The sequence below is a fragment of the Xiphophorus maculatus genome, chromosome 23 (assembly GCF_002775205.1).
Source record: "Xiphophorus maculatus strain JP 163 A chromosome 23, X_maculatus-5.0-male, whole genome shotgun sequence".
In the NCBI taxonomy this organism is placed as follows: domain Eukaryota; kingdom Metazoa; phylum Chordata; class Actinopteri; order Cyprinodontiformes; family Poeciliidae; genus Xiphophorus; species Xiphophorus maculatus.
In genome coordinates, this window is record NC_036465.1 from 4959915 (window position 1) to 4984165 (window position 24251).

General features: G+C 36.1%; 2 protein-coding genes across 3 annotated transcripts; both read right to left on the reverse strand.

Moving 5' to 3' along the window:
- Positions 1-394: 394 nt before the first annotated feature.
- LOC111606864 (shootin-1-like) lies at positions 395-14198 on the reverse strand. 2 transcript variants are annotated; one of them, XM_023328231.1, is made up of 8 exons: positions 13710-14198; positions 12888-13042; positions 11788-11990; positions 9100-9187; positions 7768-7880; positions 5770-5922; positions 5590-5677; positions 395-1810 (listed from the first exon to the last, which is right to left on the reverse strand). In XM_023328231.1, the coding sequence occupies exons 1-8, from the start codon at positions 13798-13800 to the stop codon at positions 1772-1774; spliced, it is 930 nt and encodes a 309-aa protein (XP_023183999.1). In that variant the 5' UTR covers positions 13801-14198; the 3' UTR covers positions 395-1771. The 2 variants fall into 2 exon arrangements, with proteins under 2 accessions (XP_023183999.1, XP_023183998.1); XM_023328230.1 differs by having other exon boundaries at positions 12888-13045.
- A 3065-nt stretch (positions 14199-17263) lies between these two features.
- Positions 17264-22836, reverse strand: leprotl1 (leptin receptor overlapping transcript like 1). Its single transcript, XM_005815959.2, has 4 exons — positions 22751-22836; positions 22214-22289; positions 20327-20513; positions 17264-19235 (listed from the first exon to the last, which is right to left on the reverse strand). The coding sequence occupies exons 1-4, from the start codon at positions 22764-22766 to the stop codon at positions 19119-19121; spliced, it is 396 nt and encodes a 131-aa protein (XP_005816016.1). The 5' UTR covers positions 22767-22836; the 3' UTR covers positions 17264-19118.
- Positions 22837-24251: the final 1415 nt, after the last annotated feature.

A 24251-nucleotide genomic window follows, 5' to 3' on the forward strand; every position in this document is an offset into this window, starting at 1 on the left:
TCGATTGCTCTGTATGAATTAAACTCTGTGATCTGTGACGTCATTCTGTTTCGCCGTACTTTTGCAGCCGTGATGACATCCGCTCGCGACCCGGCTAACAGGAGGAAAAGGAGAGCCATGCTTTTTCCAAAATTTAAGCTAACATTATAATTTCTCCTTAACACAAGTCATTAAAAATAATGCTGCGCCATCATCCTCTTACCATTTCCTGTTGTCTTCTTCTTCATGGTTTGCGCCAGTGGAAACATCCAGTTGTGAATCATGTGACCCGTGTGATCCGATTTCGATATGGACAAAAAAAACACCTCATCCCAGTGCCAAAACCTTTTATCAAAAAACTCTTTTCAAAATTGACATGTTTCCATTAAGCAAATTTATTTTTGAAAATGCCAAATTATTATTTGATCAATGGAAAAGCAGCTAGTGACAGCTTTCTTTTTGAAAGAGAAGGTAGAAAAGGTTATTTTGTGTCCAAAGTCCGAGGTCTTGCTTAATGGAAATATTCAATTTGATGTTTAATATGGCCGATAATTGTGCTAAATGTAGCGTAGCAAGATTCCAAAAATGTGCAAATACAGAAGTTTCATTTCGCTCAATCCATTTTGATTGTGGTAATAAAATCAGTAAGCCTTTAAACATTTATAAATCTTCATAGAAACAGAAAACAATGTGAACTGTTTCTTCCAGACAGATTATATTTTCTTTATAATCCAGGTTTCAAAACATCTTTCATATTTGACCTTCTCCGTAGTATTTATTATTAAAAACTGTCTTACAGGCTTTATTGTGCTAAAAGTTGTGAAATAAAATATATTTGATGGAGAAATAGGATACCAAAATAGATAGTGGGCTTTGTTTGCATAAATAGATTAGCTTTATTAATAGTAAATTAATTTCTATCGGTATCTTCAGATTATTTTTTTCTCTAAGTTATTGAGTAATGTATGACTAGATTGACCCCTGAGATTTTTAATATATAGCAAATTATAGATTAATGGGGAAAGAAAAGATATTTAGATTGTTGACTCAACCATTTAAATATAAAGTAGACAATCGTGTATTCGCCTTTCTCAAAAACAGCAAAAAATAAATATTTGTTTAATTTGAGCTTCAATAATCTTAATTTTGTCAACCTCAGATGATGTTTTAGTTCATATTTATACAAAAATGTCAAAAATCAACCAACATTAAAGGACTTGATGACTTCCTCTATGATGAATCAGAAATTTTTTTTTTTTCTTGCACGGTTTTATTGTTCCTTTTTAACATGTGTGCATCAGATGGTTCACACATGAGCCGCTGCTGATCTGAACCAAATTACTTTACAGATTTTCTGATAATTGCTCACAAGAGAAAGCGGAGTGACAAGGAAACACAAACCCCATTGATGGCGCTTCGGTGCGGTAAAAAAAGCGCGTTTGTTTGTGTCTTCTGTGCACCAGCTGAGGATTTACGAGCCAAACAACAAAAGAAAACATTCTCAGGTGCTCCTATTAGCAGTGTTGATTACAAGGTCTTGAAAAATGGACAATTACTGGAAAAATGTGACCAGACAAATTTAAGCACATGTGATGCACATATGGGACAGCAGTAAGAAAATAAAGGGGCAGGGGACCGGAGCTTAATCAATGGGTTTTAGTGAACAATACTGGAAGGAAAACAATGCAGATTTGGTTTCTTTAAAACAAAGACTGGAAGGCAATCCACAAACATCCAGTAGTTAAAACGACTGAGTTGAGGAAGGAGGGAGAAGATGGGATGGCGTTAGTCCTCAAGGAGGTTCCTGGTATCTGCTGATAGAACTCCCCGCCTACAGGCAGAAAAATAAACTCTGAGTTAGGATGAGAGCAGAAGATAATAGTCCTCCAGGAAAAATGTTTGGGCTAGATAAATCCAATAAATGATGTATGTAGTGTCAGTGTTTAAACTGTAAATTAAGACTAATTTAATTTGTTTTAATCTGGTGTTTAAAGTGATATTTCAGAAAGACAACATAGATGTAGATAAATGGAAGTGAAAGTGGTTGACATGAATGTTTTGGCTCATATGAACTGGTGATGCAACAGAAGTTCCCAATAAATAACTATTATTTAAGAAAACTGATTAATTGTGGGTAATCCATTGAAAGCACCCCATAAAATTCACATTAAACAACAACGACTTTCAAAATATTCTACATTTTGTCACATAACTACAAACTACAATGTATTTTATGGGGATTTTATGAGACCATCAATGTTATGCATAATTATGTAGAAGTAAGATGATACATTGTTTTCATTTTTCACTAATACAAATCTGGACAGTGTGGCATGCATTATAGTCTCCTGATTCATTTGGCTGCAAACAGATGCACAATTATGCAATCGTATATTTTTGAAAAGCAGGAGTAGAGCCTCCTGCACAGGCAGCAACTGGTTTCTGGATGGTAAATCAACAACAAAAAAACTTCTCTTTTCCAGAAACCATTGTACAGCAGTAAAACAAGCTGATCAAATGTGCTGGAGCTCAGCTTTGGTTGCTAGGCGATGGACTGGGCTTTGCTTGGGTTGCTAGGTAACGGGGCTGGGCTCAGGTGAGTTTGCTAGGTAACGGGGCAGGGACGTAACAACTCTAGACACCAGAAAACATGAACTTATTGGCAAAAAATGGTTGGGTGTGTTTTTAAGTACCTGGGCTGTTTTTAGACGCAGTAAAAACCCAAATTGAAGTGTAAAAATGTCCAAAATTTTAATTTTGCATAATAGGTCCCCTTTAAGGCTCTTCTAAAGGAGGAAGGGGGTCTGCAAATGAGCATGTGCTTTCAAAGAAAATGTCCCTACTGCACCTCTTAACCATAAAATATATATTTTAGGCTAAGTCTGGGCTGTTCTTAGAAAAGTGATTCAGTCTAATGACTTGAGTCTCGTCCTAATCCTAAAAGCGCATCCAAACAGCACTGTTAATACTTAAAACAAATCTGTCTGCCTGACAATTCTCAGACACAGTTGAGCTCCATGCATGCCAGACCAGGACTTATTGTGACAGCAGACCTCAAAGATGGCATTGCACAATCTGGCACTGGTAACCAAAACCATCAGGGCTCACATAACTGTCACAGTCGGAGTCAGCAAAATTCTTCGGCCTGGTTGGAGTTTTTAAAAATATTCACTTTCAGGAGCCAAAGAAGTGTGATTGCATGTGGAGGACATCTTATGGAAAAGCACCAGGGGGTAATTCAAACATGACCCCAACAAGTTCAGTTTAATATAAAGCAGCAAATGTCTGAAAGGGGCTTCTGTCATGTCCAGACAATGTGAATCTGTGGTTTCCATAAATCATGTCGGAGCTGGTAATGTGTTTTATCGAGCCTGTTTCCTCCGTGTTTTTGACAGTCACTGCTCCTCCGGAGAAATTTCCGCCCTCGTTCAACTCTGCAGGAATTGAAAGGGGGGAAAAACAGTCTGCATCATCTGCTCTCAATCAGAATAATTATCCTAAGAAATGCAATGCAGAGCCTGAGCGAGGTGAGGGGAATGAAGCACAGAGGCTCTTGGCGAGCGCCTCCTCCAGTCATTATTAGTCATTTCTTTGCTGTTTTGGAAGCGGACTGGGAGGAGGCCCAGCGCATCCAGCAGACAGACAGAGAAAAAGCACAATGAAACTCCGATGCTAAGAGAAGATCAGCCATCTCTGACGTCTCTGGAAGCCATGAGCTTTAGCATTATGTTCAGAATCGCAGGGTTTCTCTTATCCAGGATTTGGTAAAACACTGAACAAATCATACAATGAAGAATAAAGTCATAGTATTATGGGAATAAACTAGTATACGAATAAAATAAATTCATGGTGAAGTCGCAACATTATGAGAATAAACTCATATGACAATAAAGTGATAATATTACCAGAATAAAGTCGAAATAGTTAGAGAATAAGGTATAGTTTTACAAGAATACACTTGCATGAGAACAGTTGTATATAGAGGATAAAGTTGTATTATTATAAGAACATAGTTATAGTGGTACTAGAAAAAACTTGTTTGAGAATAACGCGTCGTGTTTCGTTATTTTGTTAATATTACTGTACTCTGGTAATATGTTTATTCTCTTATTATGACTTCATTCTTGATATATTGACTTTAGTCTGTTATTATCATGACTTTATTCTCATATTATTGTAACTTTATTCCTCATTATTTTGTCTTTATTTAATTTCCTTTTGGATCACTACAGTATTTTTGAATTGGATTTTTTGTATGATTTTATTTGTGTAAATTTTATGACTTCATTCTGTAATAGCCCGTCATAAGGAAGATTTGAAGGCTTTTCCCAGAGTTGTCAGAAAACTCCTTTGAATGTCAAACCCTGCAGGAGGATGAAGTGTTGAGATCCTGTCAGGATTTGTGAAAACTTCCTGCAAGAGTTTCTTGGACTTTATTTTTTCCGGCTTAATTGCAAAACAGCTTTTAAACTGAACCCTCAAATATTTTACAATGAACAAAAGACAAATAAAACCTGAAACAATTATGGGCCTCTGTTGCTCATTAAGTTTTCATTTTAAGAGCATTTTGGCAGAAATACAACTCCACTTGGGACTGGAAATCACCCTGAGTGAAAAATGATGTTCTGAATTTCTGGTTCAACCCTGAAACTTTAACCAGTCTGAAAGATCTGGAACGATTAGACTGGCCTGTTTTATAAGGACGAATAGCTGCTGCACATTCTCCATAAACTATAAACATTGATAGTTGGAAATTAGGTGGAAATATGGTGTGTTTTAGTTTGTCTTTACATACAGGTCATCCAAGTTCTGTTTGCTCACATTTAGAATAATTAAAACATCTATCAGAATGAACTCACTATTTTGATGGTCTTAGCTGTGCGAGTTGAGTTTATTGATTTGAATCATCATTATTCTAATTAGGTCCAGATATTACAAACTACCGTCAGTCCAAATTTAAATTAGGTCATAGGCTGATTTTTTTTTATCTAAATTGAATTCAAACATTACAGCAACTGTTAACCAGAAATTAAGGAACCAAGTTGAAGCAACCACAGAAAAAAGGCTAATACTCAATTTATTACTTGATTATTACTCAATTTATTTACAGATACAATACGCTTTAGCTGTTTTATAAGCTCAGAAAATGACTCAAATAAGTAAATTAGCTTCAACTTGTGTATCTGTTAAGATAACCTTTAAGCTATGAAGAAAACATGTTATCGTTTCTAACGGTTTGTGATAAAAATAAACTAGTAAAATAAATATTATATTATGAATACTTCAGATTTATTGTATTTGTTTCAGTGGTAAATATTACTTATTCCGTTTTATCAGTGAACTTCACTGGCTGTAATAGAGGCACAATGTTGTCTATATAAACTGTTGTCAACTATTTCTTCCTCAAATTCTGCCTATTTGAAGATGATTTTACTCTAACTCTTAAAAAAGCCATGAAACTGCAGCTGAGTTCGGTTTTGTGTCATTTAAGAAAAATTGTTTAGCTTATGAAAAGAATAAAAATCTCTCCCAGAAAAATAACAGCACGTTAATCAAACAAGATCAGTCCCTGAAATGACATAAAGATACAGTGTATGATCTTCAGATTACCTGTGCAATGAGCTCCTCATACAACATGTTTGAGTTTTCCACCTGGGAACCCAGATCTGTCACCGTGTCTGCATCCAATGATGTTACACTGCATACAAAAACTGATTTTAGATGTGGCTAAGGGGAAAAAAATAATTGCATTTTTTTTATTAACAGCTTAGTGGATTCATATCCACTCACCTGCCAGGCCTCTCTGCTTCCTCTAGAGGGCGCAGAAGACTCTGTGTTGAACTGACGTCATGTGAGCTCTTCTTCTGTTCCCCAACCTTCTTCTCCAAAGTGCTGACCTGATGCAGCAGAGTTTGTCTCTCCTCCATCAGACAGTCTTTGAATCTGTGGAAGACAAAAAAAATCCACCAATCTTTGGTCACTGACCAGATTAACTACTTTTACAATACTTTCCAGAAAGTTAAAGGTCACTTTTCGCGAATGCATAGATAACTTTTTTTTTCTTTCCATGTAGATTTGCTTTTGGTGAAACAAGCAGTGACGTGCGGTAAGAGACGGCAGATGAGGCACCTGTAATCCTGATAAGTAAAAATAAGACCATGCAAAGTAAAATAGATGCTAGCAATGAGGAGAGTCCACTTGAATTGTCTATACATTGTTTTTATTATTGGTAATTTCAACATTTTTATGGCCAAAATCACTGAATTTATGCACTGGCTGCTGAAATACAAGGCCAGGTTGAAGCATTTAGTGCATGTCCATTGCTGTCTGTCTTTAAACCGCCAAGGTACTTGTTTAATTACACATTTTCTACATATGTTGACGTTACACAGTCTGTTTGATATATTTAATAAATATGAACGACTTATTTAGTCTTTCTGATCGGCTATAAATGTGCAGTGAAATGGCGGCTGAGACAGAAAGTACCATGCCTCCCTGATAGGGGGCAGTGTAGATACAACAAATGCTCTTCTTCAATGCATTGAAAAGAATGAAAACAGTCGGGGATGAAAAATACAGACGGAGCAAAACCATTCTGGGTCGTCGCTCTCTTTGGCTGCCAGATTTTTGAAAATTAAAGGAAAATAAGAAACAACAAAATGACAGAGATATTTGTAGAGAAGGATGGGTGCATGAACATCATATGACATAAAGGTAAGATCACACACAATTTTCAATTTTAATCAGAAAAGTGAGAAATCTGCCAAGGGAAACATTGAAATAAATTTTAAAAATGTGACCTTGTTAAATATTCTTTAATATTTTCTTGCTGATATAATTAGTTATGGTTAAAATATAGCTTCTATATTAAATTTTGGATTTGTACATCCGACTTTGGTGGAGTCTGTGCCTCACCAGTCATGCACGTCACCGTACATCACTGGAAACAAGTCACTTAAAGGAGTACCAGTAAAGTAGGAGATTATAAGTCAATTCATAATAAAGCCCAATCCTTCTGGAATTTTCTACAAAATTCTAGAAAAATGTTCTGTAGGTTCTGCAAAGTTCTATGTACCAGGAAAGATTTGAGAAGCAAAATTTGAAAGAGCGCTTTAAGGTTCTGTTCAGTCCCATGACAGTTCTAGCATTCTTGTTTTTCTGCAACTTGCAATAAACCAAAGATTGTACTACATCACAGAAATTTATGTAAGCTCTTAATATTTATAAAAAATGTTTGACAAATTACATGTAAAGCTTTATCTTTATTTCACATATTCCAATTTTTTAACTGTGCCTTTAAAGCCCATGAACTCGCCTTTGTTTCCCTCCAGCTCCTTCCTTGTTGTGGTTTACTCTCTCCACTGTCATTAATTTTGTTTACAGGCAGCAGGTTTCTGCTTTTATTAGCCAGGAGAGCGCTGCCCAACTCCCAGCTCAGAGGAATGGATTTATTTTCAGAGGTTTGGGAAAGTTAAGAAGGAACACAGTGAAATTAATAACAATCTGAAGGAAATAGAAGGATTTAGTCAGTAATGCTTCTCTAAATCTGCACATTGTTAGCATGTGCTTTTTCAGCATAATGTGTTGTCAAGACCTCTAGTCTTTAAACAAACTAAAGCATGTGTTTGCCCAACAGTTTTTTCTTACGTTAGATACAAATAATATAACATTTGTGAACTGATATTGGAAATAATCATGCTTTTGGCAGCAATCTTACATAAAATAATATGAGAATCGCAGGATTTAATTGTGTTGCCATGTTTGTTTTATTCATGTAAACAATCCCACCTTTTGACACAACGCATCCAGTACTTCTGTTGCTGACAGAGCCACTCGAACTGCTCTGCCGTCTCCTGCAACTTACTCAGGCTCCCTTTATTCTCCTGCTGCAGTTCCTTCACCTTTAAAATACATTTTAAATAAATAAATGAGATCATTTTTATTTCCCCCTGATACCAGGATGTGATCAAAACAATAAACTCAGGAAGCAGTGATTATTGCAAACTGCAAATATAGATTAGAATAACGACTTGTTATGCAGAAAGATGAGTGAGAGCGGCAGAGTCTGACATAATCTTCAATTCCCAGGGCTTTTGCAATATTTCCCTGGCTTGATCTCCTGCTAATAAATGATCTCATTAAGTTTTCACTGACTCTGCGGTCTGCTCCGCTGTTCTCCTGGCCATCTGCAGATGTCTCAAAGGAAAGTTAATTACATAACCGGATTGTTTGCTGCTTGATGGACTGGTTACAGCCGAGGCCAACACGGGGGCCGGTCTTTGAAGCTCACAGTAAATAACAAAAACCATAAATCTTCATGCTCCACAAATATACAGATGCACTAAAGCAAACCCAACACCAGTCAAGTCTGGTAAGTTGACTTTTTTTTTTTAAATATATGTCTGTGGTATAAATTTGAGTCCTGAGCATACAGGTTTCATTATAATTACTTCCTCCATAAAACAGTCTAAATTAACTGAAAAATTGTTATTCTGCTAATTTCTGATTGTTTCATGTTGAATAACGTGTCCCTGTTCTGACATCTGCTGGGCAAGAATGGCATTGCAACTCCCACATTGATAATCCAATATTTTCTTTTCACAAAACGTGGCTTTGTTTATACAGTAAACTATTGAAACTCAATGCACTGCAAAAATACAAAATCTTAGTTTAGTTTAGTGTTTAGTTTCTAGTGAGAATATTAGTGCACTTGAAGACAAAACTAACTTACAAGTAACGGTTAAGATACATCAGGTGGTTTTAAGTTAATAATTCCTTAGTATTAATTTTGAAAAGTATTTGTTCCATTGACAGATTATTTCACTTATAACATGGGGAAAATCTTTTTATAAGTGAAATATCTGGCAGTGGGCCTAGTTCAGTTTTAAGAAATTATTAACTTTGTGTCACTTGTAAGCTAGTTTAGTCTTATTTCAAGTGTACTAAAATATCTGCACTAGAAATTAGATTAAAAATACTTGGTAGGGTTTCATGTTTTTGCAGTGTGTAAAGACTCCTAGTCTTCCTCTAAGAATCATTTCTTTAGATTTTGTTTCCAAAGACAAAGACTTTTTGGGGGAAAACCTCACTGTTTAGAAAGATATACAGAAAGGATCTCACCTCCTCCAGATGAGTTTTGCGGAGGTCCTTCAGCTCTTCTGTCAGACAATCGTTGGTTTCCTGCAGCTCCTTCAGCTGCACCAGCTTACTGCTCATGACAACCACAAAACACAGATACATTTGTTTTTCAGCTATGGTACCGAAGCTTCTTGTTTTCAGTTAAATACAATGAAAAAATAAATTAAATTTAACATAAACAATGCTAATGTTTAATTGCTAGGAGCTAGCAGAATTTGATGAAACATAAAAACAGTATTAAGTGAACTGAAGTTTATTAACAGTTGCAGGTTTTTATTACTATTTTTATTTAAAGTCAAGTAAATCAATAAGAAAGGTGACAACGGAGAGTGTAAGAAGTCCAAAATGTTTTTCTTAGGGCTGGACAATATGTCTGCAAAATGTATTATAATAAAATTGTTTCATATCAATCGACGTTGATAATTATTTATTTGTTTTTTGTTTTAAATATCTGAAATACTGGTGGCGTAACCTCGTTTTCATTCCACGCCATTGTTTTTTTAGTTTTTAAGCAGGTATGAGGCACAGTGGTGAACCCTTAAATTGCTACATGTTACTCAAAAGGTTGTTGCTAGGTAACCAGAGTGAGTGAGTTAGTTGATTCCACCAACCTTAGTTCGCTAGCCGTGAAAGGTTGAGCAGCTAAAGCCTGTCCTCTGCCTACATCTCCCAGAATGCTGTGCGGTTCTTGATCAGTGTTCATTGAAATAATTGAATATTGTATGAAATGTATTATCTTTGGATATTGATCACATATCTACTATGACTTATGTAGTTATTGATTTATTTTCTAATCCTAGTTTTTCTGAAGGTTTTTTTAAACCTGCAGTCTGGTTTTCAACTTGAATAAAGATGATCCAACCAAATCAGATAAAAGAACAAAACCACTGTGATCAGAAAGCAGTTCTTCAACTTTAAGTTAGGTACTGTTGGATCCCCCATAGAGAAGAAAACAAAGAGTTGAACATTTGTATCAAAACATGTGGTCTCTCCATTCCTGTTGGATATCATTACCGATCACATCAAAGGCATTTGAAAACCAGGGATGAACAGTTTGTTCTCAGAATTAAGAATAAATGCTGAAAAGCTGCTGAATAAACTCTTACAGGAGCAGCATTAGAGTTCAACATGAGGCAGCAAAGAAGGCGTAAGCAAAGCAGCCTGAGGTTGAACTAAAAAAAAACAAAAAAAAATCCTGAGGTCGAACTAAAGCCTCAACATCTTGACATCAAACAAGGTTTTTAATTAATGTTTGTTGTGTTTTTAATCAGATTACTTCTACATAAAATTCTTGACCAGAACTTCCTAGCAGGAGAGATACTGCACTATATAGAGATACTGAGATACTGATTTCTGGTTAAATAAAATAAAAAAGGCAAGAAAGACAAGTCAGAAACTGCAAAGAGTTGCAAACACATTTCTGACAGTGTCTGAGTGCCTATGACACCCACAGTCTGGGAATAACACGCTCCAGCTAGGGATTTAAGAATCACAATGCATCATTAAAAGCAAAAATAAATCTAAACATTAAACCTTTTGCAGATGATAGTGTCTCTTTCATCTGTATTCCCAAAAATATCATGCTATGAAAAAAATGTGACACAAATCAAACTGCAGGATTTAATTAGACAAAGCAAATGACAGCCATTTTATCTGACAATTTTACATTTTATAGTTTGTTTTAATTCATTTGAAAATTAAAGAGTGTTTTAAAGCCTGTAGTTTTTTAGGGTAGCTGATTTACAGCTTGATTCAGCTTCAGTTTTCACTAAATGGATGCGTTTTTCTCCAGCTGTTTGATCTTGTTTAGTTAAAACAGCTGGAGAGACACACAGGAATGTGCTGGAATCAAGCTGTGAAAATTCAATATTTGGATGAACAGTAACGAAATGATGAAGTACTGGAGAATATATAAAAGAGAGCCAAATTTACTTTTCTAAAAACAAGATAGCAGCTTTATCTTCTCTTAGCTCTCCTGTAATAAACTCTGGTGTAAAAGTGATTATAGAGCAGATTAAAGGTGATTAAGGGTGTTTTCATCATCCCTGTTAGTACAGAAGTACTAACTGGGGACGTTTGAACCAGCTGCTGTGGTTCACTTTGACACTGCACTGTCAAACCAACCAAACTCTTTGAAAAACCTGTTCATCTCCTCGCCTTTGGCGGCGCTGCACCAACAACCTCTGAAGGAAACAACACAAAAATGTCAGAAGAAGACTTGAGCATAACTTCTTTTTTTGCAAAATGTAAACAAAAATGGAGTAGTGTCAGATTTTAGAGATTGTAGGATTTCTCTTTTGTCTTTGGCAGAAGACCACGAGTCATTACTCTCGATTTAGTTGTATTTACCCAGAATGCCCTGCGCTGTGTCCACTTCCTGCTTTTGGAGAGGTCTCCGGCCTGCTTGGTGTTCACATATGCATTTGAACTGCACCAGATTTCACTGTAACCGAACACAGACCTCGGTTTTTAGGCTGACCAAAGTTTGCTTTTTTGGTCCGCATCAGAGTTTGGTTATGCATTGACACTTCCCCAAACAAACTGGTATTTCTAGACAAACGAACCAGAGTTCGGTTAAAACAGACTAAACTAGGCTGGTGTGAATGCACCCTAAGTTTACCTTTGCTTACAACCAAATTTCAGAAGCAAACAGAGCTGAAATGCGTCTACCTGCGCAGCTCTGCATGCAGTCTGTCTGACAGCGCTGCTCGACGCTGGGCCTCAGCATGCAGCTCCTCCACCAGGCCCTCCAGCTGCACCTCGGAGCTTTGCAGACACACCAACTCTAAGTTGACCTGCTGCAGCAGCTCCACATCCCGACGACTCTCCTCTGCCAGCAGGACCATCCGTTGCTGCAGGACGTCCACCAAGATCTGCAGGAGACACTGAAGGACATGAGTAACACTCATTCCTGCAGATTTAATTGAGATTCAGTGGAGACTTTGAGATTTCACTAAAATATCATCACAACTAATTAAACAAGTGGCATAGAAGAACCTTAAAGTCTAACTGAATGGGACACGCCTCAATATGATGTAGAGTTTGTTTAGAATGTTATAGTCACACTTTTCAAAGTAAAAGATTTTGTTTTTTCTGCATGAATTCTTCACAAGAATTTTCTATGTATTTAGTGCAAACTTTGATGCTTGGTAGAATGTTACGGATATTTGAAATAATGAGACCAAAATTGTAAGATTTTACTGCATTAACATCCTAATCTACTGTGATAAAATGAAATAAAAATTTTATAAAATTCAAAGAAAGATTTATGCTTAAACAGTGAGAAAATTTCTTTATAAGGAACTTTTAATTAACGTTGTTGCTAATTTCATTGAAAAAAAAGCTGATTTCTTCAGTTTCATCTTTTTTTGTCATACTTATATGTTTTAGATCATAAGATTAACTTTAATATTAGACACAGATAACCTAATTAAACTCAAAATGAAGTTTTCAGATGATCTGTTCACTTATTCAAGAAAAAACAGCCACCTTGTTCTGTAATTTTTTACCAGGGATGCCAACAAGTGTGAAGGAGACTAAATATCTCTACAAATACAGGTAGAGTGAATGAATATTTTCTTCAATTAATAAGTTTTTCTTAAAGTTCATCTAGACTTTTATTGTAGCTTGATCACAAGTTTGGGCTTCGATAAGAGCAAAGACCCCCCAAACAAACTTAAAAATCAGGGCAATATTTGGTATGAAGGTTTAAAATGAATGCTGCATCATCTGATAATGATTCTCCATCAGGGAGAACTTCATGAGTCCACCTGCTGCTGACGGATCCTGCAGATGAGCCGGTCCTGGTTTATCCTGAGCTCAAGGTTCAGCTGCTCCTGCTGCAGGAGACGAGAGGTCACGGCTTCCAGTTCATTCTGCAGCTTCTTCTCCTTCTCTCTGGACACCAGAAATTCTCTTTCCAGCACTGCTGCAGCCAAAGAAAGACAACACCACAGTCAGTTTAACACAGCGAAAGATTCTGCAAGTAAGCAACTTTATTGTTCTTAAAAAGTAGCTCAAGACAAGACAAGGCAAGTTTGTTGCTTTTCAAGGCATTTTACAAAGAGACTGACATTTTATTATGATGAAATGTGACATGTAGACGTAAATGTGAAAAAATAAGACGCTTGATTCAGTGTAATCCACAGTCGCCACATGCTTATTGAGGAAGAGGAATTCCCTGAAAAGTTAGCAACAAAAAATTTAAAACTGTTTTGTAATTTGTTTTAAACTTCTTAATTTGTGTTGTCAGATTGTAGTGTGTTGCAAATTTCTGAAAATGGAATCTGGATCTCAGTGGGGGTTTACCTGCTTAAATAAAGGGGGAAAAAACAGCTTTTCAGCTATATGTGTTTTAAAAATCTACAAGTGCTTTTCCACCAATATTAAGGAATTATTGAGTTAAAATAAGCTCCTATTGCTGAAAAGTTACTTGTAAGTTTGTGTGCTTTATTTCAAGTGTACTAAGATATTTGCAATAGAAACTCGACTAAAAATATGTGGTAAGATTTTGTATTTTTCCAGTCTACACTTTACATCCAGTAAACTAAGTAGGCAGTTTTCATCTGAAAGTCTTGACCTGCATGACTTACCCTTGTCATGAGCCAGGCGGGTGCATTTGGCGGTCAGGTACTGGATCTGACTGTAGTCCTCGTCCCTCTGGGCTCTGAAAAACTTCTTCATTGCTTGTCTGTCCGTTCCCGACTGCTCCAGATCTAAAACTCTCCCATCCTGATCCTTTCGGGTTGTGAGATGTGGGTGTGCCGCGTGGTCAGGAAGGACACGGTGTGCACATTTCCAGCAATGTTTAACTCCCTCACAGCTCTTAAAAGAAGCTCGTACCTGCAGCGGGCGGGTTGCTGCAAACGCTGTGTTTTGTCTCCGTTAATGCTTGAATCACGAGAAAGCCACACCGTCACTTGTTTCAATCCTACAATTATAGACGTGATTTGATGCTACATGCAAATCTGTGGAGAAACTGTTGCCCCGGGCAGAGAAAGGGCTGAAAGAGTCGGGCAAGTTGTGTCTAGCAGCAGGTTTGAAAGCTGCAGCCTCAGGTCAGAGCGTCATGATATGGGATTTAACAAAAATAAAACTAAACATACACTGAAAAAAAATGTAAAAATGTATTACAGGTAAACATTTGCACCTTCCTACAAATGTCGAGATTTGTTTCTTTTTTCACCATTTTAGCAGCAGATGTTTTGCTATAATTCAAGCCCTGATGTAAATATTTCATACCTTACTGCCACTAAAATATGTCTCTGTGACGTGAATCCTTGTTATCTGCAGTCGGGGAAAACATTTCTAGGAATGGTTTAACCTTCTGGCACTTATTCACTTCAACACCGGGTCATTATAGTGAGAAAATGTGGAGATTTTGGATTTTTCTGAGAAAACACAGAGAAAATCCTGATCAGTCCATTGAAAATAAGTTTTAAAAAAATAATGATATTTATAATGATAAATGTTTTATTTTTCTATACTTTTTTGTAGTCTGTGGACAAAAAATAAGTTTTTATTCAAGATTAATGGTCGTCATTTGAGGTTATTGTGGATTGCAGGCAGGCTGAATACTGAATCGCATAGAAAAGTATTTTTCTCAGTAATTAAGAGAAACTCATAAATCATAGTTAAATTCTTAAAGTGGTTATTTATGTTCATTTTGATGATTTATGGCTTAAAGATAAGAAAAACATAACATTTAAATTCCCTGAAAAATTTAATATAATATAAAAACAATAAATAAAACCTGTAGTAAAGTAATAACTCCATGCATAATTATTTAAAGGTGTATTATTTTTTATAAAACACATAATTTCGAGGGGCAAAATCTTGAGTCACAGAAAACAAATACTGAAATAATACATGATTTTAACATATGAAGATCACATATTACATACACTTTTTACATACATGTGTTTAAGAGGTTATGGACATTGTTTACTTTTTATTTATTAGAACATTTTAACATGAAATCTATAAATATTTATTAGACAACTTATTTATTTGCTGGAATGTGATGCTTTTGGTCCCTACATTTCTTAATTTTCTTTTGTGAAGTTCACAAACTTTGCAATATCTTTCTATTTATTGATAAAGCTGCATAACTGTGAATCTCTGCGTATAGGCTGTAGCATAAAACATTGTGAAACTAAATTTACCAGCACAAAAAGTTCATTATTTCAATTTACATGAGTAGTTAGGTTTTGGATTTGCAGTCATAATTTAGTTTTGGTTTGATGAAGTTTAATAAATGTATGAAATCACAATAACTTAAAATTTAAAGTGTCTGGAAAGAATGAAATATGTTGATTTAAGACACTGAATGCCTGATGTAATTCCTATTTCCTGGCTTTAGAGGGAGACAAAACTCATTCAATGAGAAACTTAACTTCATTATTACTTACGTTTCACTGTCATGTATCTTTTTGAGTGAAATTAATAGGCTTTTTAATATAATTGCCAATTTACTCTGTGAACGTGCAGCTTAATATCATTGATCTAATGGCTCCAACACACCTGTCTCAAATGCCACTGGCTGTCTCAGCTCTAAAGTGTCTGTAGCGATTTAGAAATTATTTCTGATGACATAAGAAGCTTTGAAACAATAAGAAATCTCTAATCTATCCCTCTAAATGAAGTAATAAACTCTGGTAAGATATGGCAAGCACTCTGTGGTTAGCAGAGCATGAAAACTAGCCAGCTATCCAGTTTCTGTGTCTATATGAGTAAAACTAATCACTTTTTCCCTTAAGATTCCATTAAAGGCTGATCAAATCAGAACTTTTCCTCAAATGCTTATAGCTTGTAATGTCACAAAATGTGAGTGAATGTAGCGCATCTGAAATCTTCTGTGATGGTATATTTAGTCGGATTTTCAGATTACTTAGTAATAAATGCTGCAAAGTTGGACGCATTATTAGTCATTCAACAGAGCGGATGTTCAAAAATGGCATTTATTAAAAATAAAAAAAGGAGGAAAAAAAGGAAATCACCATGCAGACCGTCGTTCTTTCAACACAAGTGTTGTAGATAAAAAAAAAAAAGGAACTGAGCGTTCATTCGACAAAATAAATAAATACAATATCCTCTCATCATCATGAGCAACAGAAACAAACAGAAAAACACAGAAACCCATCCCAGAGCTTCACACCAGCCTCTGTCACATCAAAGGGCTTTCACAGCAGACTATGAAACAAAATAAACTTGAGAACATTTAACTTATTGAGCTTAAAACTGGAAACATACAGATGTTCACACCTCTGGAGGTCATCCTGCAGATGGACTTGCATACAACCAAACATTGTTATAGTCACATAAAAGTCAGTAGCAGCTTTTTTTATACAATGTTTTTAACAGAAACTATTAAGATTGTGTGAAGTTAAGCTTTTAATATGATCAATGCCTTTGATCGGGTCGTGTAAAAAAATAGAGAAAAAAGCAATACATTTTAATTAGCAGTTCTGAAAATGGAGGCTAAATGTTTTTGGTCAATCATATTTTGATTTCTGTAAAAACTAAATACCATGTGGCATCTAGTTTTGATTGAAACTGGTTGATTAGTCCTGGCCTTCACTGAATGAATCAAAAATCCCAATTTTACGGATCTGTAAATGCATCAGTGAACATCTGGGTTGTTGATGCGCTTCGTTTTTAATTTAGTAAAAAGTTTATCAATGAAAGTTTTTCATTATTAAATTCAAATTTACACATTTAAGTTTTTACAGTCCTTACAACAAAAACCTGAATTGGCAGTTCGGAACAAAAGAAAACAAAAAACTGGTATCAGTCAATAAAATCCGGATCAATGCATCTCTAGTAAAAAAAAAAAAAAAAAATGACGTAAAACAAACTCATGTTCTTAATTTGATCTGAGCAAAGTGGATTGGTTGCTAAAATTTACTTTTAACTGAATGACTAAAGATTTAACCTCAAGAAAATATGTAACCCTGTCTTTTAAGAAAGCAAATAAAGCCCTGAAGAGAGACAGTGGAAAGATGCAGCTACAGTTTTTATATCTACTGACAAAATGAGGTGATCTAAAAACCAATACATTCTCTGCAAGAACAGAGGAATTAGTTATTATACTGGAGGCTGTAAGAACAGGAATAAAGGTATTTTATACTTCTGCAGCACATCCATCTCATATTTTTCAGACAGCATGCATAAAAAGCACTCTGCCCAGAATAAGAAACAAAAGCTATAATTTTATTCCCTCAGGATGAACACTGATATTTATCTTTACAGTTTTTAGATTTTGTGCTGTTTTAACTAGTTCTATATAAATCTCTGAGTCTGATAACTAATCCAGAATTTCTGATCAGTTTAGAATTTTTAGAAAGAATAATTAAAATCCGCTGACAGATCTATTATGTTGGTAACCATTGAAATCATTCAGCCCTTTTAATAGCCTGTTTAATCTTCACTATATGAAGTGTCAAGTTGGGGTCAGAGGAATTAAAAATGTTATTATTTAACAGAAACTCCTCCATACATTGTCTGTCTTTTGTGGTAATTTGGTGATTTTGAGTTGCTACGAAAAACATTGCAATAAATAATACAACTGTATTAAGTCTAAAGAACAAACTGTGATTGTGAGATAATATGTCTGGGAATCTGCCAGAGGAAGAGGCACCATCAGGGCTCGACACATAATGGAGAAAACGTAAATAAACGATGCAACCTGAAGATCTAAACCTTCCCCTCAGAGAAGAGCTGCATTCAGGCTGCAGCTTAACTCCACGTTTAGATCCTAAAGCAGTTTAACGGCCTCAAGCTGCATGCTAGAGCAAAATGTCGTAGACCTCAGAGACAACCTCCAGTTAAAGCAGTGAATGCGCTGGAGTTTTTACCCTGGAAACGGAGCAAATGTGCTTAATTAACACTTATGCAGGTTCATTGATACGATCAAGGAGTCAAATTGCAACGTTTAAAGGTTGTTAATGATAATTAGGCGCCTTTATGTGGTTTTTCTAACAGCGCTGCTGTCCTGAAGCTAAGCTAGCTGCTGCAAAAAGCAAGGTTTTTCTTGCTTTCTGGGCGTTACAGTGTAGATGTCTCACACAGGGTATAATCAGAGCAAATGGATGCTAAGTAAGATGGTAATAAAATCTGATGTCTGGGTGCGTGCCAGCCTGCTGTTCTTTCTCCTGGTGTTATTTGCTAATCAAAAAAAGGTTTAAATGTCATATGTAATCATATTTTACAGGCAGTATGAAACGTTAAGTTTCTGTTGACTTTCAAAGCAAATTTAAAAAGTAATGAGTGTGTTTGCGAGCATAACGTTTATCATGAGGGAAAATGCATTGTTAGTAGTTATTTTATCTTTTAATGCCAGTACTGAATATCTGCTGATGCCTGCATATTGCATTAAAACAATCCTCTGAAATGTTTTTCCATGACAATTAGATAAAGGAGTATTGTTTTTTTCCTTGGTGTCTGAGCCAAATGAAGGAGAGAACATCTGTTTGCAGAGATACAAGCCTGAACCCAAGTGAAAAGGAAAAGCCACATATGGCTTCTTCAAAAGACGCTCATTATTGATTCCTGCCCTAGCAGTCAGGTTCTCACCAAGTGTCGAAGAGCAATGTAGGTCACTTTACATTTACAGAAGATGTCAAACTCTGCGCTATTTTAGCAAAATGTCACCCTTTAATACCAACGGCAACTTGCCATGTTGTTCTTTATGACTTAAGCAGTAGGTCAAATAACGACAAGAAATCTTGTTTTAGGACAAAACCTAAAACAAAATGTAAAAAATAAAATCATAGTACAAGTCAGCATTTTCCATCTTTCTTGTGTCAGTTCAACATAAAGCAGGCAATTTAAAAATAAAACAAAGTATTGCACTGGTCTGGTGTAAGTCTATGGATGGGTGGTCATCATATGAATAACAACAACAACCAAACAGTAATACTATAATAATAATTGTAATGCTAATAAAAACAGTTCAGACTAAGGTCCCCCCTTCCCCTGCCGCTCTCCTTCATTTGGCCGTTTTACCACTGCTGCCAACTGAAGTCGTCGTTGGAGCCGAAGACCAGGAAGAAGCCCAGGATGGTCCCGAAGATGACTACATTACCTGTTAACACGAGCGCGCACGCCCCCCAGGCGATCTGCAAAAAACCAGCGCATTCACAACTCAGGTCAGAGCAGCAGAGCGAATAAACAGAAACATTTAAAGGGACCTATTATGCAAAATTCACCTTTTGCACATTTTTGTACTTCCATTTGGGTTACAAAAAAACACCCAGGTATTTTTTGCCAATACTTTAATGAGAGGAGTGCCTACCTGAACTAAATGCAAAATGTACATTTCAGAGGGTTTTATGCTTCCATTTGGGTTTCTACTGCTTCTATAAACATTTCAAGCACTTAAATGACACCCAGATGGTTTTTGTTTTTGGTAATAAGTTGATGTTTTTTGGTGTCTGGAAAATGAGCCGTTTCAAAAACCTTCAGAATGTAACGTCACAAATCAGCAGGTACTGCACAGTAACCCCAGCAAAGCCCAGCCGGTTACCTAGAAACCCAAGCTGAGCTCCAGCACATTTGGTCAGCTGGTTTTACTGCTGTAGGCTCCGTGCAAACAAGTGATTTGCTGTTGACCTACCATGCAGAAACAACTTGTTACATTCTTATTGGTTGTGCAGAAGGCTCTACTTCTGCTTTTCAAAGATGCACGGTTGTATAATTGCGTATCTGTTTGGATCCATTTTTATGTGCAAGTGTAAATGTTGAGTTGGGGGCGTGGCCAGCAGCAGTGTATTTGATTTTAAAGTGACAAGATGCCATTTATAGCTCATTCTGAAAGGAACTATAGATTTGTAGAACTGAACAGACTAAAATTATATTATCTAAGAATGATTTTGTGCAAAAAATGTAATGAACAAGTTTTTATAGCCCACAGACTAATCCTAACCTGTTTAAGAAAGCATAATAGGTTACCTTTAAAATTATTCTGAGAACCATTTTCTTTCCACTTTACTGTTTTGCAGTACTTTGTATCAAATAAAATCCTTAAGAAATAGACAGAACTGAACAGACTGAAATCTCACTATCAAAGAGTGATTTTGTACAAAAAATGTAATGAACATGTTTTGTGTAGCCCATTCTCAAAAAAGCACAATAGGTCACCATTAAGCTTTATCTCTGGAAGAAAACCAACATGAAAACATTTAGTAACAACCAAGTCTCCATGACTTACCACTTCAGCTCTAGCAAAGACGATGGGCAGGCCAAAGGCTGAGATGACGATGCCCGTCGTGAGGAAGATGGCCAGCTCTTTGCAGGCGTTGCTAGCGGAGTCTGTGTCATCAACCACCCGCCGCGAGATGCAGTAAGGGATGGGCGAGAGGATGTAGAAGAAGAGGAGGAACAAAGGCCAGTATTTGCTGCATAAAAAAAGGAAGAGGGACAAATGAAGGCGACATAAATACACACATGCTGTGGTGGTGTAGGTCAGGGATTGAATTACCAATATTTTTCCCTTATTAGAATATTTTAATTTCCTCTGTTAAGAACTGAAGTGTTGTTAAGAGTTTCATCAGTACATGATTTGTGTACATAGTTTGCTATCCAGTTCATGTCGGGACAGTTTGTTGAAAATCCTCAAGTCCAACCTTCTACTACTGCTAGATGAAGAGAGAAAGGCTTTTTATTATTATTCTCTAGCAAACAGCAGACAGATTGAATTACTGGGATGTGCGTCTATTGATAATATTGCACAGATCTGCAGTAAATGCTTTATTGCAGGAACATATTTTAAAATGTGTTCTGTGATCTGTCCTTGGAACTGTAACCTCCAGGGTTTCTGCCCATTTTTCCTGTAAAATCAATTTTTGAGACTTTTTAGTCCTTTATGATCACTTTAAAATATAAAATATCAATGTTCATAATTAGTTTGTGGCACATGTTTCCAGAGTGTGCAGACTTTACATATAGCACAGCAAAAACCAGAATGAAAGAAGAGAGGATTAGCAAAAAAGGACAAAAGATAGGGAAGGACCGATGGACAGAAGGAAGGAAATAAAAAAGGACAGAAAGAAGGGAAGCAGAACAAGAAAGAAATAAAGGTAGAAACAATGGGAAAAACAAATAAAAGAAGAAAAGAATCAAAAAGGAGACAGAAATGAAGGAGGACAAGTGATGAATAAAAGGACACAATGAAGGAAAGAATGAAGAACACAAGTAAGATATGGAAAAGACAAAAAAGAAACGACGGTAGAGGGGACAGAAGAAAGATTGAAAGAATGCACAAAGGAAAGAAAGAAGACAGACTGAAAACTAAAGGAAAAACAAAAGGAGGGACAGAAGTAAGGCCAAGAGGAAGAGAGAAAGGAAAGAATAAATGTTATAAGGGCGTAAAGAACGGAGACATGAGAAAGGAAGAATTAAGAGGACACAAAGAAGGAAGAAAAGTAGGACTATAGGGAGGAAACAAGAAAGGATTTAATGGAGGGAGAAATGTATAAAGGAAGGACAAAACTTTTAGACAATGGAATAGTGAATAGTCTGGACATAAATATATTTGTTCATTCAGACGTGGAAAATGTGAAATCAAAATTTCGAGACTAAATGTCCTCATTCTGTCCGGGGCATCCGGAGGGCATTTACACACAAACTATAAAACGACTGAGTGAGAGTTCATCTATTGAATTGATTGATTGACTTTGTGATATCATATTATTACAGATAAATCATTTTTTGTGAGTAATTATTGTCGCGTATAACTGAAAAAGTTACCTATTGCTACATATTACTTTTCTAATACATTATTTCTATTATCATTTATATCAGGATATCTTAAAGTGACTTTTGCACTTGGTGACTTATGAAATGTAATGAACTATCCTTTCTAAGCACATACAGAAGGAACACTTTAAATATGCAACAATCAAAAGTCTAATTAAGTAAACAGAGTATGATTGAAGTGTTTTCAGGACTGCTACTACTTTATTTGGAAATCAAAATCTGGTCACCCTAACAAAATCAATACTTTTCCAGGCTGAACCCTGACCCTCATTAAAGGCTGCACTGGGATCACACATTGATTCCCACACACCCTAACACAGTGTGTGATGGTTGTACTCACTCATATACTGGTAGGGCACATCCAAGCATGAGGAACATGAGGCCGATGGCCCCTCCGAAGGAGAGGCTGATGAGAGCTGTAAAAGAGACAGAGAATTTCAGACTCAGTTAGCATCATAGTGACACCACAGAACCGGCTGAGGACCGAGGCTTTTATCAAGTGATGGTCCGGCTGATTTCACGTGGAACGGCTTGTCGTGCTATTGGGAGCTGCTGGCTAACAACAGCCGTTAATCCGAGCAACGAAATTAGCAACAAGAGCAGCTCAGGGGAAAACACGGGCTAACAAGAGAGACATTAACTGCGATGTTACACGTTATTTACTACATATCAATAACCGTGGAAGCTGGAAAACAGACGCTTCAAAACACTGCGGGTGATTCAGCTAGATTCAGTGAACGGCGGAACCGTTGCTAATATACACCCTCCGTTAGCTGGATGGGTGTTTTAAACGCATCACTCTTCTCCTGCGCATTTTAAAGCCGCTTCCACTTAAATAAAAAGGAATCGTCAAGGAGAGCTGGGACGTTTTTTATACCTTTGATCCCGGCCATTTCTCCTGGACAAAAGCTCGACACACTGCCCTGACGGATGATAACAGTACCCCCTCTTCTTCTCCTCCCCCTTCCTCCCTCCTCTACGGATGAGGAGTTCCGAATATGGGGCTTTCGCGTGTTACTGCTACAATCGGAATTTTACATTTTCACATGAAAACTAGCGGATCGACCTATTTATTCTTAAATTTAACTACACTTTTTTTTTAAAAGAAATATTCAATCAAGCAAGGTTCATTAGCACATCAACAAATGTGCTTGTTCACGGTTACACATTTATCTTATGTATCTCACGCATCTTAAATTTAATATACAATAAATACAAATATATTATTACACATAGCTAGTGGGTAACTAGTTACATTTACGTGCGTAACTTTGGGGAGAAAATACTTTTAGCAGTAGTTTAACTCCACTGTACTTTTTATTTTTACTTGAGTAGCTTCACTGAATGACTGTAATTTTTTTTAAGCACTTTAAAAGTACAAACACCCGCATTTGACTGGAATTCACTAATTATACAATCTGTTGAAAAAGTATTTACCTTTTGTTCTTATTCATATTTTTTTCTACATTGTGACTACAAACTTTAATATGATATGATATGCCAGCTCTAAGTAGAGTTAACTTTTGTGGTAACACTTTATTTGACCGGTTGTGAATAAGATTGTCATGACACCGTCATAAACATGGCATAACAGCTGTCATGAACATGAGTAAGTCTTCATGACTATTTATGACTGTTGTCATAAATAGTCATTTGGTAAATCATGACACTTTTAATACAAAACTGACATTATTCAAAATGTCTTTGTTATGACAACTTGACATTAACCAAGAAATCATGATCTGACATAAATTTGTTATAAAAGTATCACTGATTAAACTTTAAAAATTAACTTTAAAATAGCTTTATGTTATTAAAGCTAAAGTTTAATCAGCAATACTTTTATAACAAATTTATGTCAGATCATGATTTCTTGGTTAATGTCAAGTTGTCTTAAAGAAGACATTTTGAATGACTACAGACACTTTATGACAACAGTTATAAATATTCATGAAGACTTACTCATGTTCATGACAGGTGTTATGTCTTGTTTATGACAGTGTCATGACAGTCTTATTCACAACCCACCAAATAAGGTGTTACCAATTTTGTTGTTGTAAACAAGCCTTTGTGTTCTGCCTCTTGAGTCAAGAGCTGAACATTAAAAGTTCACATTTGGAGCTCCCTGTTTGAAAGACAGCTCGGCCTGCTGTCTGTTTTCACATTCTGAAATGTGTATTCCGATTTAAATCGGTGGCTATGAAGGCGTCATGTGACTGCGACAATTTCAAATGAAAAATGTTAAAGAAAAATGCTATTTGCTTCACCAAAATGAACCTACATCAAATATCAAGGCCGTATTATGTTCTCTCTTTAATGTGTAAATGTTGATTTATTTTTATTTAATACTTGGTTCCTAGCCCGGAAGTAACACATTC

What these genes read in the sequence shown, in the direction of transcription:
- leprotl1 (XM_005815959.2), bottom strand. An exon ending in TGTGCCCTACCAGTATATGA is followed by an intron (nt 20,514 to 22,213) that starts GTGAGTACAACC and finishes TTTTTTATGCAG; the next exon opens with CAAATACTGGCCTTTGTTCC. An exon ending in TCTTTGCTAGAGCTGAAGTG is followed by an intron (nt 19,236 to 20,326) that starts GTAAGTCATGGA and finishes GGTTTTTTGCAG; the next exon opens with ATCGCCTGGGGGGCGTGCGC.
- LOC111606864 (XM_023328230.1), bottom strand. Translation starts at nt 13,800, where the DNA reads ATGAAGAAGTTTTTCAGAGCCCAGAGGGACGAGGACTACAGTCAGATC. An exon ending in GCAGGATCCGTCAGCAGCAG is followed by an intron (nt 11,991 to 12,887) that starts GTGGACTCATGA and finishes TGTCTCCTGCAG; the next exon opens with ATCTTGGTGGACGTCCTGCA. An exon ending in GAAGCAGAGAGGCCTGGCAG is followed by an intron (nt 5,678 to 5,769) that starts GTGAGTGGATAT and finishes TTTTGTATGCAG; the next exon opens with TGTAACATCATTGGATGCAG.